Here is a 20,034-nt window from a genome sequence, read left to right as displayed (position 1 = left end):
TCTATAGTTCTGAGAGTGAGTGTGATAAACTTAGCCATTATTTTTTTTTTTTAGTGAGGATAGGAGAATTGGGAGTAAAATTGCTGCTAACCTTCCAGCCCATTTCAAGGGACCTTGGAGGGTATGTTCTCTGGGGAAGAGGCATCATTAACTTGATGTTCTTAATTATTATTGTTTGCTTTGTGGTTAAAGGTGGCATATGTTGGTGTGGGCTGTGGGCCACCCAAATGCATTCTCTCCCTTGAACAGGAATCTCCTTCTGCAAATGAGCTGAAAAATCAGAAATGCCCCAGGTTTCGTCAGCCCTTGTCTTCTAATGGGAAGTAGGAGAAGTTAGGTAAAATTATAAATACATGGAGTTTTAAAGCTCTTTCTTTGATTTCCAAAGTTCTAGAGTGAGTCTGTATTTCTTTCCTTTAACCCAAGTAAATGAGGCTGTCCCCCACTTACCACAGACAAATCCTTCCTGCTGGTCTCACGGGTAATGGCCTGGAGACTTTCCCTTAACCGCTGAACCTCTTGTTGTGTCTTAATGCTTAATGAATGTTAAGCTGAAAATGAATCCAGGTAAACAGGTGAACAGAAAATAAAGTAAAATCACGGAGAAAGACAGCATGCAACCTTGAGGAACACTTTTGGCAGGGCAAATGGAGTGAGGCGGTAAGTGCAATTCTCTACTAGTCGATTGGATTAAGTCAGCTAATTTACTTCAGTTTTGGTAGTTGTTGGATGATATTAATAGACAGTGTTCAGTTATTATTTTATTGTTGTTAGTTTTTTTTTTTCAAAAGAAAGTTTAAAAACTGTTTTCTTAAGTACCATCCCCCTTTTTCTTTCAAATGCCCTCCCTGGATTCCTGGGCTCTTTTCCCCACTTTTGTGTTGTCTGTTGTATTTTGGTTTTCATGGTGTGACACACGCATCCATAGTACTACAAAAGATGCCTGCTCAGTGAAAAGAAAGCCGAGCAATGTTGTCACTTTAAAAAAGGTACAGGTCACAATGAATGGGAGCCTAATGTGAGCAGGAAGCTTTCGCTTGGGGTCCACATTGGGAAAACCTAACAGCTGGGTCCAGAACCCTGACTTCCTTGCAGTTACTGATACTGCTAATGTGTGAAGAAATCTAAATAAATGAAGACACAGCAGCATAATACAAGTCTTTTCGTTTACAGTTCAAAATGACAAGTGTCGTTTTCTTTTAAGTAGTTGTTCTTTATTTCATTTCTTAAACAGAAGGGCGAGGGGCTGTGCCTCTCTCGGGCAGGTGACAGAGCTTTGCAGGTTGGTATTGAAAAATGTCACATCCAGCCTTGCTGTCTGTGTTAGTTGGTTTCAGTTCTGCTTACATCATTTATACCAGAAGTCCCTTACCTCTTCCTGTAATAGAATGGTCTTAGGAAGTCATCTAATGGTTTCGGTTTAATTCTTGGGCAGAGAGACAGCACAATTAGCACTCTGTAGTATCTGCATTGGCTTTGTGCACCAACATGCCAAGACTTAAGGTTTCCTTCCAGAGCAGACATAGCACACTGTGGAGAAACCTAGGGAATAGCACACAGAGAGATTTAGTCTTTCCATGACAGAGGCAGAAAGGAGTGAGAATGAGCAGGGTTGAGGTATAATACTGAGGTATCCCACCTTCAGTATTGAACAGTCATTTGTTCATGAACTATTTTAATGTTATTTTGTTCTAATATATTTGTTATGGCATTTGTAAGTGGATGGATATATTGTGTTTTTTGACTTCCAATGAAAACGCCAAATAAATTGTTTGAAGGTGGAGATTAGTCCTTCTTTGCTCAATGAGCCCATTTCTAGGAGACTGCCTCTTTACACCTTTTTCTGGGCCAGTTATATCTGTTCTAATTCTAGTTATCTGCTTAGCATATTGTAAACAAGTCAATTTCATTTGTTTTATATCGGCACTGAATTATATATTCCTATGCGATGCTTCTTATAGTGGAAGCTTAATATGTGTAGAGTAAAAAATCTGGTTAAAATTTAGACTCACTTTCTATCTGGCATTAGGCTTCCTGCCTCTCGCCCTTACTACTCAAGGACTATTTCTATTTCGTGTTCTCCACATCATTTCTGTGGTTTTTAATGTCTATGTAATACCTCTATATACTATCATAGTATGAAGTTTGTCTCAGCTTATTTATCACACTGTAATCTTCTCATTGCAAACAAAAGAGGGGAATGGGAAAATGCAAAAAGTGGAAATTATTGCTAGACTTACTTCACGATCATTTCCTGTCTAAATAGACTTTAACCCATTTTTTTTCACTGAAGACTTACTGAATTAAATTTATAAATTTTGCCATAAGTGATATAGATTGACTAAAATGGATTTGAGGCTCAGTTTTAAAAAATGTTAATAAACACTGGTTTTCAGGTGGTACAGTCTCACAAACTAAGACAATAATGTGTTAAAAATATGAAAATAAAACTCCAAAGGGTGGGAGAGTTGGAAATGACAGAGAGGAAACACGGCCGCGGCACTGCAGCGCGGCGCCGGCAGCTGAGCGCACCCACCAGGCACCGATGTCATCCTGTTCAGGTTTCATCAGGAAAAGTTAACAACGTGTGAACCGATCTGTATGTTTTCCATGCTGTCACTTCCCCTCATGGGGCTGTTATCTGGCACACTATAAAACACCAAGTATATCCACACTGTTTACATTGGTGATTGTAAAGTTTTGGTATTGTGGGTTTACATACTTCCCTATACATGCAAATGTAAATATTTTTTATCTCCTATTGGTGGAGTGTTCTAATGAAGCATCATAAGTTAGGCCATTCTGATAGAAGAAGATTCTTTTGTCTATTTATATTTTATCACTTTTCCTATGTGAAAATGCTGAATGTCAAATGAGGTCTCATGAACTATTTCTTAGAGAAAACAGAGTAATGCTAAAATTATTTCTCTTTTCAAGTATGTATTGTTATTATGTTGCTGCTGTATTTTGCTGAACATTTATGACAACCTTTTGATTATCTCTACATGATACTGTTAACTATTCAGGCAGCTTACAAGCAACTCAAAGTTGTTTGTGCTATGAGATATAAATAAGTGTATAGTGTTCTCTAAATATAATCAAGCTCACAATTGATCTGGCCAAAGAGCATATAGTCCTGTTTGTGGGAAAATCCCATGCACAGAAAGAAATCCCCATGCATCATGTAACTTGTTAAAATTTGGATAGAAAGACGATGAGATAGTAAAAAGAAGAAATAGTAAACGTGGCTGGGTGGGTGGGAGGGTTTATGGGAAGATCTCCTAAAAGAGATGTATTTAGAGCATGGCATTGAAAATCTAAGTAATTAATCTTTTTAAAATCTTGATTGTTTTTATGTGTCATTATTGTGTATTCCAAAAGACTTTGGGATATAGCATTTCATATTTAGTGCTGAGTTGGGGCAGTGCTTTTTTCACTACTACCTTTTTAAATGAGAATCATAGCAAATATTTTGAACTCATTAATATTCTAACAGTGTTAACTCTACTACTTGATATTTGCTTTAGAGTGATGAATATCTCAAACGTCAAAAAGCAGCCCTGGCTGGAGTGGCTCAGTAGGTTGAGCATCATCCCATAAAGCAAAAGGTCACTGGTTCAATTCCCAGTCAAGGCACAAGTCTGGGTTGCGGGGTGCATAGGAGAGGAAATGATTGATGTTCCTACCTCACATCGATGTTTCTCTCCCTCTCTCTGTCCTTCTCCTCTCTCTCAAAATAAATTAAATCTTTTAAAAAAGAATATACACATAAATCTCTCACGGACCAGAAAAATAGAGCTCTTATTAGAGTCCAACAGAGAGAGATTCATGATGTTAGAACACAGTGTAATAAGGCAATTCACACATTCTCATCGGAAGGAACCCACTACCACAACTAGGGCCGGAGTGATAAAGGGAGAAAGTGGTGTTACCAGACTACTTGTGCAGGAGCTGTCTGAGGGGAGTGTGGACCTCTGAGAGAGGGGCTCATCCACTGGAAGCTAGAACCATGAAGGAGACCTAGCCACCACCTGGAGACACCTGTCAAAATTGAGAGAAGGAAAGTAAAACCTCATATTCTCTTTTCTTCCTGCCCTCCAAATTCCCAAACTTCCCCAGTGGCACTCATTGGTTGCACCCATCTTGAAGCCAGTTGATAACAGAATTAGGGAATGTAGTTTGCAGAAAAAGAGTGAAGGATGGCTCTGGGGGCACATTAACACAACATGGCAAATCTGATTCCAGGAGAGGGGTTGGGGGATGGAATTGAGGTAAACTTAAAAGCATTAATTTTGTAGGAGGGATTAAATTTGCATGATATTATACAAATTCTTATCAAACCAGTTTTTCTTACTGGCTTCAAGTGACTAAATTTTTTTTTTTTATTCTACCAGAAAGTTTAGTTTTGTCTTTTTATCATAGCATGATTGTTAGATGCTTTTGAGACTTCTCTGTGAATGATTTCAGTGGTTAATTTTCAAATTTTAACATGCTTTAAATTTCAGGAATGATTTGATCTTCTTTAATTAGAACCAATCTTCTAACCCAGAAACAACAGGTGACAGGGTCCCTTGTTTTGATAGTGGTTAGCTCTGACAGAATTATAGACGACCTCGCCTCTTCTCTTCCATCTCTCAGAGGTACTAAGAATGGGCAAGGAACAATTCAACTGTCCTTGTAATCAAGCACTGTCTACAAATTAGAAATAATGGTATGGTTTCTGGTGCTTTTGTGACTCTTTGGAGGTTAGATATGCAGTATAGTTTGTTTTTTGATTGGAAGGCAATGTCAATTTTGAAATGACAGTATAATAATCAATTTGGAAAATTGAACATTAGCCATGTATAATGTTATGTGCAGTGAAAATAATCTTTATGAGCATGGGAGATGAGTCTTCAGTAAAAAAAACTTGCAGTTGGTCTGTGTTAAAATTTTGTCACATCTGGAAGGCATTTGATGTATAAAATTACATAGGTTTGATGCCATTGAGGGTTAAGACATATGGATGGGACATTATGCAGAAACTTTTTCCTTTTTATACTTTTTAGATTTGGCTAAGAGATTTTTTGAATCATAAGGAGTCTATTTAAATCTCTATTAAAGATAAACAGAGTAAGAGCCCTGGCTGGGCAGTTCAGTTGGTTGAGCATTGTCCCAATACTCCAAGGTTGTGGGCTAGATGCCTGGTCAGGGCACATACAAGAATCAACCAGTGAATACATAAATAACTGGAACAACAGATCAATGTTCCTCTCTCTTTCTCTCTCACACCTTCCTTTCTCTAAAATTAATGTATTTGAACAAAGATAAACTAAATAAAATGACAAAATAGAAGGAATTTTGTGCACATGGCACACAGCTCTGTGCCCTTATGCACCTGATTCCCTTTAAAATGGATATAGCAAGTGGATATGCCTCTCATTTTTTTCTCATTTCCCAAATAACCATAATAGTGAACAGTGGATTCCATGGTAGGCTTTTATAATAGGTTATTTATTACACTTGTTAAAAATTACCTGTATTTTTAACTCTCCTCTTAAAATGACCATTTGGAAGAGTGATGCCCCATAAAATTATAACAAATATTCATATTTCTGTTGGGTTATAAACTGTTCAGAGTTCTTTCAAACATATTATTTCACATATTAGAATAATCTTGACCTTCTCTTTAAAAAAAAAAAGAAGGGAAAGGCCCTGTCTGGGTAGCTCCGTTGGTTAGAGTGTTGTCCTATACACCAAGGTTGCAGGTTTGATCCCCCACATACAGGCTACCTACAAGAAGCAACCAAGGAATGCATGAATAAGTGGATCAACAAATTGATGTTTTCCCTCTCTCCCTCCCTCATTCCCTCCCTCCCTCCCTCCTGCCTTTCCTCTCACCCCTTCCTCTCTCTCTAAAATCAATAAATAAAAAATTAAAAGAAAATAAACAAATAGATCCTATGGAAGAGTCAATACCATAATATCTACCTTGCTTAGATTTCTTAAAAATAAATAAATAAGAAGGAAAAAATGTTAGCCATTTATTTTTATCAGTAAAATTGAGTTACTTTCCTTTCATGCATAGTTTTAATTTGTAGGAGGAAGTTGCTACCCTCATTTGTTTCCTCATTTTATCCTCTTTCAAAAATGTTAGTTCACATGATGTATTATTCAAGTAGTTTTATTCCTGGTAAATTAGCTTTTGCCCTGAAAACACGGGAACAGAAGTTCTTTGAACCACTTATCAAGGAACTGTTGGGACATTTAATACCATTATCTGGCACATCAGCAAGCTTCCTGTTTCATCAAGTGACTTCTCTGATTCTTTTTCCTCCAATGTTATGATTAAACAAAAGCAGTAATGAATGTCTGATATACAAATCTATTTTAATTTGGTAGAAAGTATATTATCTTTGTCTTACTCTATTACTCTGCTAATTATTATGCACCTTTGATTAAATATATACATTAACTTTTACATAACTATATCCTCATGGCTTAAGAACCATGACTTTATAATAAAGCAAGGTCCAGTTATTAATTATATATGTGTAACTAACAAGATATTTAAAAAACCCGTCCAATGTCTTTTCTCTAAACTCATAATGATTTTAACATAAATGTTTTAATGATTTGGCAGAATATCTTTTTAGCTAATATAATGGAGAGATCTATTACAGTAAAAAATTTCTTTTTTAGGTACACATGCCTATGATAAAGTGAGCACTGAAAAAATAAGAATATGACTTTTTGGTCATTGACTGAATCATTTGCTAAATTTATATTTGTAGAGAAGTTGCAGACACTTAAAAAACAGAAGATGTATAGATAGTAAACAAATAAGTAAACATTATGATTGGCATTATTGACCATTTATTTATAATTTGAGGAAGATGAAAAGTGTTTTAAGTGATATCAGTCACCAAGGTCTTGTTCACTGTTAAATAATACTCACTTATTTAACAAATGCTTATTGAGTATATATGCCAGGAATTATGCTAGACAATGAATAAATTTAATGTGTATATTAACCCCATGAATTTTACAATCCAGCAGGAGAGCTGGACACCAATCCAGTCCTTTAATTACCAGTGTTATTCGTATTTTCAAGGGGAAGTATGGAGTGAAAACAGAGGAGGGCTCACTAGGTGGGTTTTTTAGTTGGGGGGTGGCGGGGAGAGTAAACCTTAAAGTATATTTAAAAAATATTTTAGCCTTTTCCTACAAATACTTGTTTTTTTTTGTTTGTTTGTTTTTTTAACTGTTGTATGAAGTTATTTTCCCCCCTCTTAATCCTGTTGGAAATGACTAAGGCTTAAAAACTCTTACCTTTTTCTTATTCAGAACTGCTGATTCAGGTATGAACTGGTTTCCTAAGGGCCAGAGTCCAATTGGTTGGCAGTTACTGAATGGAACCCAGGAGATCTGACTGTTCAGACAATTTTGAGAAAACATGTCCTGTTCTCTGAGAAGACGGATGGCCAGTGAAATATTAGAAAGTCTTGTGTCTGGTTTTAATCTAGATATCCAATATTATATCAAGTTTTGGGGCGATATAAGAAAAGACATAAAGATGCAAAAGGGCCATGTGTACACAGGAATGTGTTATGTGTAGGATTTAGAACAATGCATGAACACCCCAGGACAAAGTAAAGCAGATAAGTAAGTGACTGTGCCAGGCAGTGTAACAAGTACTGTTCAGGACTTAGGAGGTAACAGGGTATTTAGTTTTTCATGCTTTCCTTTTAAGAGAAAAACTAACAGGATCATAAACATTGCATTTGGTTTATGTTGAAATTTTGCATTGATTCTTCAATTTGCCTCCAAAATTATGTTCTTGAGACTGATGACATTCTGGTTTTCATTTCCAGATTCATATTTCACCAACATTCTCTTTGCACTACATACCTTACTATAAAATGCAGGTTTCTTGGTTTCCAAGAAAAAAAAAATTATATTACATAGTATAGTTGAAATCCACAATGTCTCCCAGATGGGAAAGACAGAACATTCATCTCATCTTTTCCTACTGGATCTGGCTGGGTTTTGGAAAGGAGTTCATTGTTTTCATGTGGCAGAGCGCATTGGCAAATTGTTCCTTAAAGTACGCAGTGGCGTGTTCATTTAATATTATGAGATATGGGCAGTATTTATGAAAGATTATAAATCTTACAACTCTCTTCAGAAACTTAAAATACAGCTGGAAATGTTTTGCTTCCAACAAACATGCAATCTTCATAAAATTGGAAAAGAAATGTTTTGAATAAATAATGTTTTGGTTTATTTCTCTCTAGTGCGAGAACTATTTTTTTTGTCAAAGTCATACCATAAAACTCCTCCTTCCTCTACACTAACACACTTGCCTCTGTATTTATATTTTGCTGGTGCATTAAAAGAAAAAAAATTTTTAAGTATGCCAGATTGCTTTGCCTTGTTTTTAAAGATAGAAAACTGGATTTGCTTCCAGGAACTCTTTCCTAACTAGGCCAGTTTAAAAACTAAACAAGGATCGAGTCAGTTAATTAATTTAAATGAGATTACAAATCAAAAACATATTACGCAATCTTGATTTAATTACTACGTTTTATTTACTTAATTGAAAACATACTGTAGAAAGTTAGCAGTCTGGGCAATGACCAGTGTGGTGTCCTTGCATTCTATAGGTTAAAGGCTTCGAAAGCAAGAAGTGTAGATGATCCTGGATGTGACCGTTAGTTCACTCAATCCCTAAATCAGGAGAGTCATGGAACTTAATCTTAGGCCAGAAAGGTCAGATATGATTATCCCTGCTTTCATTTGTAGTTAAGGAAGCAGTGCAAATCTCTGGTCAGAGATCTTGGAAGGTTTAACATTTTCTTGTGCCCGGTATTCTTATCTGCACTGGTCACTAGTCCTCTGGCATGAATAGGTATGATTTTTCTCTTGTACAGGTATGTGATTTGTTTTTTTTCTTACATTTTAGTGGCCTATGTTTTTCAGCTAACTCCTTGTGGACAAAGAGTGATCTTGATCCCAAACATTCTTATTTCAATCCTTAAGATACGATGTGTTGAACCTACTGTCCCTGTTAAGCAAAAAAGAAGAAGTGGCTCTTTCAAATAAAGTTTAATAATAGATCTAGATGGAATGTATAAGGATAAGAAATAGAGGATATATTACATATATGCTCTTTAGCTCTATGTTTTTCTTTGGTTAAGTTACTTTATCTGTAAGGAGACTGAACATAGCAACATCCTTTAAAATTATGAATTTAGCCATATCAAACACGTGTTTTAAAAAATCAATGTTAACCAATAGAAAGGGAGATCTGAAAGTCCTTGCCTTCCCATGGGAAATAATGTAGATGAGAAAGCATGATCTAGGAAGTCACGTCTCCCCAATATTATTTTGGTTCTGCTGAAAGTATTCAGAGAGGTTTGATTTCTCTTCCTGCTCAGAACTGCATTTAGGGAAAGGAGTACAGATTCAGCAAAAATACGTAAAGGACTCTGTTAAGAAAGTGATAGAATCAGTGCTTCCATGGTTAACCGGTTAACCAAGTTTTGCAATGAAGTGGATGCCATGTAATGTAATGTTCTTTTGAGAAGAGACAGACAGAAATAGAAGCAGAGAGAAGAGAGAGGGAGATACAAGAGAGGGAGTGCGCAAGGGCATTTTCCTACACATTTATATGCTAATATGAGACAGGGAAAGTACTCAGTCTTCCCATGTTCTTTCTTTGTGTTATTCTAATAAATATTTAATAGAGGAAAAAGAAAATATTGTAAAACTATAGTTTTGTGTTACTCCAATGGATGAAGCAGTCCTCCATTAAAACTTAAGCTATATAGTGTTTTAACTGTGCTCATGAAAAATATGGTAAATTATGTAATTGGAATTGTGATTACATAAAGCTAACTCACAATAAATCCAAATCAGTCATTGTAGAAAGTAAACTGCCAAGAGTGAGGCAGGACAGAGGGATGTGGAAGGAGAGAGTGAGCTTCACTCAAGAATAGTTTTCTCCCCCTTTCCTATAAAAAGGTAGATGTTTTTTATCTTATTTTTTTGTGTCCCTGTTATAAAGTGCATGCCTTTGTGAGCCTTCCCTCAAGTTTTTCTCTCTTACATCTTGGCTTTTCTCTTATTTTAAATGATTCTTTCTGGCATGCTGTAGTTTTATTTAATTTGTAAAAATATACTATTTTAGTATGTTGATAATTAAAAAATGTTTTGGAGAGCAAGAAGGGGACTAATGTAAGCCTTTAAAAAAAATCCCATATTCTTTAGTTGACAATGGGCTGTTTCTTTACCTGCTTAAAGCAAAGGAATATGACAAAGAAGCCTTTTATCACATGATGACTAATTTTAGTTCTAGCAAGAGGCTATCTGTAGGTTAACAGGTTACAGTGTGGGTTTCATTTACTCTTTGATATCCCTGGATATAAAAGCTATATTGTTAAAGAATCATAGAATTTTAGAGCCAGAAAGGAACTGACAAGTGAGTTTATTCAGTTCCTTCTTTGCACTAAAATGACTATAAATTAAAATCATGCTTCTTAATTTTAGTTTTCCTGTTGATACTTCAGTCATGGTGTCAGAGAGTAAAATGAATTCCTGGAATAAGTAGAAAGATGCTTATATAAAAAGTTCATTTAAAGCTTCTTGTCCTCTACCTTGCTTTCTAGGTCCCCACCAAACATCTCTTCCCTTTGTAGAAGAGAACAAAAAAAAATAATTTCTGACTCATAAGAGTTCCTCTTATCTTCTCCTGCCCATTTCCAAATACTCCTACAGAAAGTAAGGGAGGAGAACTGAGCCTTACATTAGGCCGTAAGACCCAACCTTGAGATTGTTCATATCTCTTCTTTCCTTGTCACCTTGTCAAGGATCTGTCTGTTTGACTTCTAATGTATGTTTCTGCTCAGAGAGGGCATGCCCAGTCTTTATTCTTTGTGCACTTCTGTGATTTCCAGACCAGTTGTTTTCTATTTATTTGACTTCCTCAGGTGAATGTGCCAGGTACTATACCAAAGATTAGGACCATAGAACTAACTAAGGCAGCATCCCTGCCTTCCTGTTGTTCTGAATTTAAAAGAAAAGACTTTGGCGGGGGGACTTGGGGAAGGGGAAAGGACACCATGTGCAAAGACTCAGGAGACAGTGGGGAACCAATAGGCAAAGGTATGATCAGGACATAGTTCCTTGAATGGCATACTAAAATTTTTGAATTTTTTTCTGTTGGTATTTGGAATATATGTATGAATTTTAGCAGGGAAGTAGTACAGTTAGTTTTGGGTTTTAAAATGATTACTCAGTTAGCAGAGTGGCATATATACTAGAAAGGTATGAGATCTGTTCATTTTTTAAGACTTGCTCCTAAGGTCACTTCCCTCTGATATCCTTTATGACATGCTCTTGCTCATCCTTGCTGGAAAGAACCAATAGTTCACTCTTGATATATACTCATTTATAGTACCTATCACAGTGTATTTTTTATTTGTACATTTCTGTCTCTCTGTCTCAGAGAGCTTCTAGAAGGCATAGAATTTATATTATTTATTTTTAAACAAATTTTTAAAGGTTGTTATTGTAAATTAAATGGAAATTTAATACACATTTATGGAGAACCTATTATGTTCCAAACATCAGCAATTGGAATGTAGAAGGTGCTCCATAAATCTTACTGATTTGCATTTAATTGATGCTTACACTAATAACCTTCAAAAAAATCTTTCAGTTTTGAAGATCCACCCACATCAGATAATTGAGTTCATCCCCCCGAGAAAGTTAATACTCAGTAATAAACATTTAACAGGTCATTATTTATTCTCTTATATATTTGACAAATATTTTATTGGACCTCCACCAACCTATAAGTAAAACATTAGAATGTCCTTTGTGTAGTGGAGAGAATCCCAACTAAATTTGATTTAGAGCTGGCTTCTCTTAAAAGCATCAATTGATGTATAAACTTCCATGATAATAATTATTGTTTCCAATGTAGGTGGAAAGAATAGCTAAAAGTTTGTTTGTTTTTTTTTAATTTGTGAAAAATATTTTGAATATATTGGTAAATGGTGGGAAGTTAGGATAAGATCAAGCTCCCAGAAACATTTAATCTACTAAAAGATCATTTGGCTTTGCATGATTTTAAGATTGCATCATAACCACTCAGGAGGTAGTGTGTCTGAATGGGTGGCGCATATAGAGAACATACATTTTAATAGTGGTCATTTAACTTTGGACAAGCCATTTAGATCATGGAAGTATCCCAGGATCTTCTATAAACTTGGCCCATTAGGGAAACCTGGTTGCTTCTTATGTAAAGCTTAGGTATTGGAAAAACCATCAAAGATTGGCTGCTTTTTAAAAAGAAGTGGACAGAAGGATTGAATAAAAGTTGATATAGGTCATGTGAGGTTGTGAACCTTTTCTAATAAGTCTTTGGGGAATCTATAACCTAAGGGAGAAGGAATCGATTGAATAGTAACTTAGTAATTTAAAAATTTAGAAGTAGCTTCATTAACTCTTTTTTTCCTAGAAGGAAAGATATATGCCTGATTCATGTTTAAAAATAAAGACTGTGGAATATGAGATTTTCATAAGTATTGAGTACAAAATGTACATATTTCAGTTCTACATTATGTTCAGTAAATCAGAAAGAGACCAACAAGGAAATGAAAAAAAATAGAGATTGAGATCAAGATAAAGATAAAATGTGGAGGGAATGATGGAGGGATGGTTTAGGTCTGCTGCCTTCATGACCCATTCTCCTCTCTTACTTTTCTACTGCATCAAAGCCTTCTTTCTAGACTTAAGACCCAGTGTTCTGGGTGACTCACAACCCCATTCTTAGCAGTCATGTTCCTCAAAGATTTCAGTTTTATGGAAGGTAATCTCATCCGATGGCTGATACCTCCTGTTTTTTGAGCATGATAGCTCCTGAGATCCTCTCAACAGCAATAGTGATTTCTCTGTTTTGCGGGGAAGGGGACTAAAACATTGACATTGAATTCTCAGGAGGGCACGTACTCGGTATATGTTCAGTTGATTTACCACAGTCAATTTTAGATGCTTGTCCCAGGACGAACAGAATTTAGTCACATCCTCTTTCTCCCTGAAAGTTAGTCCATTCAAACTATTAATCTTTTTTTTTTTAAATGTGGCCTCTGTGTTTAATATTGTTTTTTATTTATTGATTGTGCAGAATGTGTCTAACCAGTGCTTGATGCTTAATATAATACAATCTTTGCAATAATTCTATGACATAGATAGTAGTACATTTTTAAAGGTCAATACCCCAAAGCTCTAAGAATTTAGTAATTTTGGACAAGATCACACTACTAGTGAGGGACAGAGCTAGGATTCACTATAATATGTTATGCACGCACGCACACAGGACTTTAGCAAATGATGAAAGTGATTAAATAAAACCTTTGGGTAGAGAGTAATTTGACCTGGGTGGTGAATTAGAAGGGTTTTAGGTGTTGTCTGAATAATTCCTTCTCTGAGGATAACCTCAGTAGCAGTTCATTTTTGGTTTCTCTGCCAACTACGACTCCCTGGTTACTGCATTTGGAATAAAGCATTTGGAATTAAGTGACCGATGTAAGGTGACATAAGGGTTAAGATAAGTAGATGATAATGTTAGAATTTACAGTCTGAAAAGTGTTTTCTAGCTCTCTCCCTGAGAGGGCCCTGCTCTGTGTTTTGGGGAGCCAGCCTATCCCATTCTACCTCAAGAGAAGGCACAGACTTTGGAGTGTGAGGGGAAATCTGCCTTCGTGTGCTAGTCAATGCCAGATTATTTTAGTAAGTGCAATTCTCATTAAAAGCTAGTTTGCGACTCCAATTTAGGGTCTACTTCAGATCACCCTCACATGCTTGTGGTATTTTTTGTAATCATATTTTTTCAGTTGAAGAGGTTGGTCAGCAATTGTTGAATATCAGGGAAGAAAAGGATAACTTATGGTAGAAAAGAATAGGGTTTCCTCAGTGAGATGTTGTGTCACAGAAGGCAGCATTGTTCCAATGAAATACTTTCTTAAGAATGAAAGAGACCTTCATTCTTTACTCTAATGAAGCAAATTTTAGATGTTGGGAAAGACCAACATCTGGAAAAACCAGATGTTGGGAAAGAGTTTTGTGATGCCACTTTGAAGCTGACTTAACAAAATATGCCAAGGTTTATGCAGAGTCTATAACTCCTGTCCTCTGATGACAACCTTAACCTGCCTCAAGATGTGTCATTGTGAAGGTGGCATTAGCCACCTTGAGGGGTGCATGCCTAGACTTCCATAAATGTGAAGCAGCTTTAGAGGGAAAAAAAAGACATGGGAAGGCTCTGGTTAGTGGGTGTGCTAATATGCATGAGTAACAACTCCTCGAAATGTTAGAGTTACTTGAGAAATTGAACTCCAATGTAGTATCGATACTGAGGGTCATTTGTGAGAAGAAACCAAGGCAGAAATAGCTGAGGTTGTAGCTAAATATGGTTTATCATTTTTATGTAACTACCATACTCTGTGCCTGGAAAGTGGTCAGTATTGTACCATCTTTTACAGGAATGTAGAAAAAGATTGATCTCACAAATCACTGAATTGCACCTCAATTTCAGAAAAAGTAATAGAATAATTGGGAGATGAGAGAGAAGCTTTTTAAGAGAGTACCCAAATCTCTGAACTATCTGTGGATGACCCTAGCCAGAATTCAGCTTGCAGGAGTGGTCCCTACCAGTTTTCTTTTACTTCCATTTTGGGAAGTCAGAATAAATTGGAGGATAATATAGGAATCACTAAATATTTTTTCTAAGGTTACATGAAAACTATTCTAGAGCAAAATGAAAATCACAATTAAGGAAATGGAATAAAGGGGTAAAAATATGATCGCAGCATTAAATCTAGTTAGCAAGCAAGAGGCAAAGGGCAGAAATAAATAACCAAGTTTCATGTAGAAAAAAACTAACAAGATGTCCTTGCATTTAATAGTAGAAGCAGTGATTATAGTATATTAATCTCTTAAATGGAAGAGGAGAATAACCCTGCTAAAAAAAACAGCATAAGATTTTTCTGCTTAAATAATACTGGATCCCTGTCTTGGCTTAGATACAGTGGCAAAATTTTAGGAAAGAGACAGACATGACTTTGCCCACCTATCAAATTTTGTTGAAAGTTACTAGCAAGTTCAAAATTGCCTTTTCTAGGCAAGCAAAGGAGGCTGCTGAATCAGAGCCGTCCATATCTCTGGCATTCACTAAAAGCCTTGTGCTTCACAGCCAATGAACGGCACACCAAGGAAGATATAAAGGAAGTAGAATTTTGACCTCTGCTTAGGAGCATGCCATTTAGTTGGGGAGACAAAACCTAAATACTAGAACCAAAGAAAACTACAAAGAGATGTGCAAGTAAGAGTATAATAATATGGGGCAAATGACACAGATAAATGCAGAGGGGACATGCAGGAAAGCAAAATGAAGAAAGCACAAAAACAGGATGGGATTAATTAGGCAAGGCGTGTTTGCCTAACAGTAGTGTAGCCTTCACATTCCTTTCTGCAGCATCGATGAGGAATAACGCGGATAGGAAATTCAGAGAGACGACATTGATCCTCTCCCTCCTTATCTGTAGAGTCTCTCTGTCTATCACAGATGGAAATTAAATTGATCCAACAATTTGCTCTCCACAAAGCCATGTTGGTTTCTACCTAGTAATTTGTGCTTTTCTTGGTGTTTGCAAATCGATTGCTATTACGGGATGCAGACAAATCTGGGCCTGGATCCAGTAGGTTGAGAGATTATTGGAGTGGATATGTGTGTATGCACATTAAATCCCAGAAAAACGGACTCTCATTTCTGTGTATTTTAATCATTGAATAAAAACATTTTCAGGTTTTTAAAAGCGTGTTTAATTAAACTCAGGTTGCATTTTTAGTGGATTTATCGGCTGTACTTCATATGGTAACCGACAGGCTGAACCTTCAAACCCCTTTTGTCACCAGACCTTTTGTTTCAAAAAAGCCTTGTTCTACCCCATGAATCTTATAGATGTACACTTCGTTTTTCTTTTGACATAGAAATATGTATAGACGTTCGTCTTGTTTGATAAATAAAATTTTGCTGCTGAAAGGCTTGGTAAAGTATACTTTATTTAAACACTCAACTTCATTGTTCTACCTAAAAAAAAACATTTTTAAAGTCCTTTTGAGGATTGTGAAATTCTTTCAAAACAAATTAAAAATAAAACATTTTCGATGATTTCTTTACAGATTCTGGACAATCAGGAAGTCCAAGCCACAATGATCCTGCCAAGAATCCTCCAGGTAAATATGTGTTCCAGGACGTTTGCAATCTGACATTGTTGGAGAACAAAGGTACTACTGTATAGATAAACACCCCATAATTGGTCAGCTGCCTACTTTGTCCTGGCAGGCAGGTATGATCAGGACAAGATGTGATTCAGTTTAGGCCTTTCACAGGGGTAAATACTTCCATATTGGCGTCATCAGTATTTACGTAATCACCTACGTTTTAATTTTTGTTCGTGTTTCTTTGAAAATGAATATGCATGTCTTTTAGTTGCATATCTTTCAGTTGCTAAAAATCGTTGCTGTTGGAAAAGCCAAAAAACCTTTTAATCTTTCTTTTAAAATGTACAAGAAAAAGTAAAAATTTCCATACTTTTATTATAGGGGGTTGTGATGGTGGTTGGCTATGTTTTCAGTGACGGAATATTTGCAAATGAGTTTTTATTCCATAAGGTTTTTATTGGATTCCCAGAATCAGGAAATAATGAAAGTAGGACTTTTCCTTTAGTATAATGTATGCCAAGTATCCTCGTTATTTTCAGAAATTGTTCCAGATCTGAAAATGGGCTTTTATAAATTGGCTGTCTTCATGGTTTTGTTCAAGCTGAAGATTCAGAATTTTGTAGATTGGTAAATCTGAAGATACAGAATTTTGATATTGATTTAGGAGAAGTGTCTTTTCACGTTATATAAAACGAGTACAAAGAAGATTTTCTAATATTTCAGTATAAAAATTTTAATTTTCTCTGTAACTTTGATAAGAGAGCTCTAAGAATAAACTAACAAAAACAACAAACACCAAAACAAACAAATCCAAACTAACCACACATTCCCTCTACCTCCCCAAATAATTACATATGTATTTTCATGGAAAATAAACCAAAAAATTTATAAAGAGAAATAATAAAAGTTTCTTCAGGTAGACTTAGTTTTAGGTCCTTAATTGCTTGATTTTCCTTGTCATAATGCTTTGCTAATGTGAGGTTGAAACACCTGAAGAATCCCAAACTACGAGAGAATATGTCAGACCAATTTTGTTTTCAATGATGTTAGGAAGATACAGCAAGTAAATACTGAAATAAAAGTGCAAAGTCAAACTGAAATATTTTTTCTTTCTGAGTCTTACTGTATTTTTATCTTATAAAAATTATGTTTTTACAACTCTAGATTAACTTAATCTGTATTGTACAGAATCATATTGCTTAACAAAAATAGTATATACTTCAAAGATAAACAGTTCTAATTAAATGTAGATTTAAAAATGTATCCTAAGTTGATGTTTTCTACTTTCATCAAAATCTTTTAATATTATTACAAATTGATAACAAATCATTTAAACTAAACAATTCTAAATGTAAATTTCAGTTAATATTTTATTTTTTTATATCTAAGTAATCAGAATAAAAAAACTATTTAGAATATAATAAATTATGTCAGAAATTTTCTGAAGTTGAGAAAATTTCATTACCTTGTAATGTCTTTTAAATTTCTTCTTTTTGGTTGACTAATATTTTTTCTGTATAGCATGACAGCCAAAAGTGAATTGTATCCAAACATTTTCTTAACACTTTCTCACTCATTTTACAAAGAATGGGAAGGGGTGAAAAACCCTTTACTAGAAAAATAGTTGATAAGTATTTTAAGTCAGACTAAATAAAGGATATGATTTTTCCATTAGAATGACAATGTGATTTGAAATTAATAAAGCTGTTGTTGTTTGAAATACATTTCTGAACATGTACAGAAAGAATTATGCACACTTAAAATGTTCTTTACTTGAGCTGAACGAATCTTTGAATAGTTATTGTGATGTCAGTATTCAGTTTTTCAGTATTTGTCAAGAAGATTGGTCACATTTTTCTTTTGCTACATTCATTGTAGCATCTTTTAATTTATGTTTGCATATAAAATGGGAAACAGGAACAATCAAATATAATTTTTTTCCTTTTAAATTTTTCTTGGAAATTGAGCCTTTTTGAGAACTATATTCTAAAATTCGGATGTTGAATATTGTATATACATAAATTACATATTGATTACCAGTTTTTCGAGTTAGAATATAGTAAAACATCTATGATACTAAAATTAAATGGGATATAATTAGAATTTCCTTTGATGATTCAGAAGCATTCCATCATTTCAGCATGCTTTGTGTATATCATTATATTATCTAATTAACCATAGAGATTATTAAGGAATTCTGTTTGATGAAATTAAGAATTTGTTTTGCAATACCTTGAAGTAAATCAGGCTATTAAGAACATAGATTAGTTTCTAATTTGAAGAGAGAAAAATCAGAGCTTACTAAGGTTTTTGTAATACAGTCAATTGAAACAAATTATACTTTCTATTAAAATCTCTTTTCATAAGTATAAGCATATTTGGTGTTTTAAAGTGTCGTTTATCACGAGGAGGCCCTTTTCCTCTGTATTTTGGCCTTGGCTGAAATGTGAAATCTCCAAAGTTGAGTTTTAATATCTGCAGAAGGCACAGTCCACTTATGAGAAAATTTAAAATCTACCACCATAAACAATGAAACAATCAAATCCCTTTGCTGCTTATAACAAAGAGGAGTTAAACTTTTGGAACATATCACCTCGATTGCCAAACACTTTCTTATCACAGGCAGTTTTCCACTGGGAGATGTGTCACCCAAGGCAGTTGGTACCATCTACTTCTCCTGGGTTTATTTCCTAACAGGTTGGAGAGAGATGGCAAAAATTCAAGCCCTTCTAGAGATAAAGGCTCTCTGAAATCTATTCCCCAGTCTTTACACGAGGGTGGAATCCCATCCAATCCTCCTTCAAATGCAGATGCTTCTGTCTCCCCACAAACTGAACACACCCTCTGGCTTGGCTTTTCTCCAGCATTGGACTTGACTCTCTGACATGGAGACCACTCTCTTGCTCATTTTTCTGAATTCCTGAACTTCCAAATTGTAGTATAGACATCTACAGATGGGCCTTTAGTTTTTAACTTGTCATTCTTGATTGGGGTTAATACTCAGCGAACAAGCTAAGCACAGGTGAACAAAAACAACACATTTTGGGAGGAAGGATATTTGATAGTTGTTATTTTTAAAAGCACTTAAATAGTTTTTGTTATTTTAAAATGCATTTAAATAGACTTTATGGTATTTTCTTCTACTATTTGTGATTAAATGTTTGTTTTTATTCTTTGTTACATGGTGGGAATGGGCCCCATAGTATTTTGGGGGGTAAGGTGCTCTAAAAGTTTGATGGTGCCCAAGAACAGGACATTGTTATTGTGGTCAAAAAACACGGGGTCATTTCATTTTTTTTTTAGACTTTATTTTTTTATTTTTAGAGAGAGGAGAAGGGAGGGAGAAGGAGGGGGAGCAAAACATCAATGTGTGCTGCCTCTCATGCACACCCTACTTGGGACCTGGCCAGCAACCCAGGCATGTACCCTGACTGGGAAACAAACCTGTGATCCTTTGGTTCACAGGCTTGCACTCAAAGTATTGGGCCGTACCAGCCAGGGCTCACTTCATTTTTTAATGCACATTTCCCTTGTTTATGATAGACTCAGAAGTTTTATATATTTATGTATACTTATTTTTGAATATTTAATTAATCCCTTGTAAGCAATAGAACTATAAGAGTCCTCTCTCAACATTAGGAAACAACTGTTGTGGACCAAATGAGGATAAACCATTAATTTATGGACTTAGATTCAGATCTAATTTTATTTTTATTTTTTTTTTAAGATTTTATTTATTTACTTTTAAAGAGAAGGGAAGGGAAG

The 20,034-nt window shown here is 35.2% G+C and overlaps 1 protein-coding gene across 8 annotated transcripts in view; it reads left to right on the top strand.

The window, feature by feature from the left end:
* The window catches only part of NFIB (nuclear factor I B), a 434,847-nt gene that overhangs the window by 317,616 nt on the left and 97,197 nt on the right, over nucleotides 1-20,034 (top strand). For all 8 annotated transcript variants that reach the window (XM_054583171.1, XM_054583168.1, XM_054583166.1 and 5 more), the window contains exon 3: nucleotides 16,228-16,281. In XM_054583171.1, the coding sequence (XP_054439146.1) occupies nucleotides 16,228-16,281 (54 nt within the window). The remainder of the gene's footprint in view (nucleotides 1-16,227; nucleotides 16,282-20,034) is intronic.

Source organism: Pteronotus mesoamericanus, unplaced genomic scaffold, assembly GCF_021234165.1.
Source record: "Pteronotus mesoamericanus isolate MK-2021 breed Mesoamerican mustached bat unplaced genomic scaffold, CSHL_Meso_final contig_73, whole genome shotgun sequence".
Classification (NCBI taxonomy): Eukaryota; Metazoa; Chordata; class Mammalia; order Chiroptera; family Mormoopidae; genus Pteronotus; species Pteronotus mesoamericanus.
The sequence above is the reverse complement of the archived record's forward strand: the minus strand, read 5'-3'. Positions and strand labels throughout refer to the sequence as shown.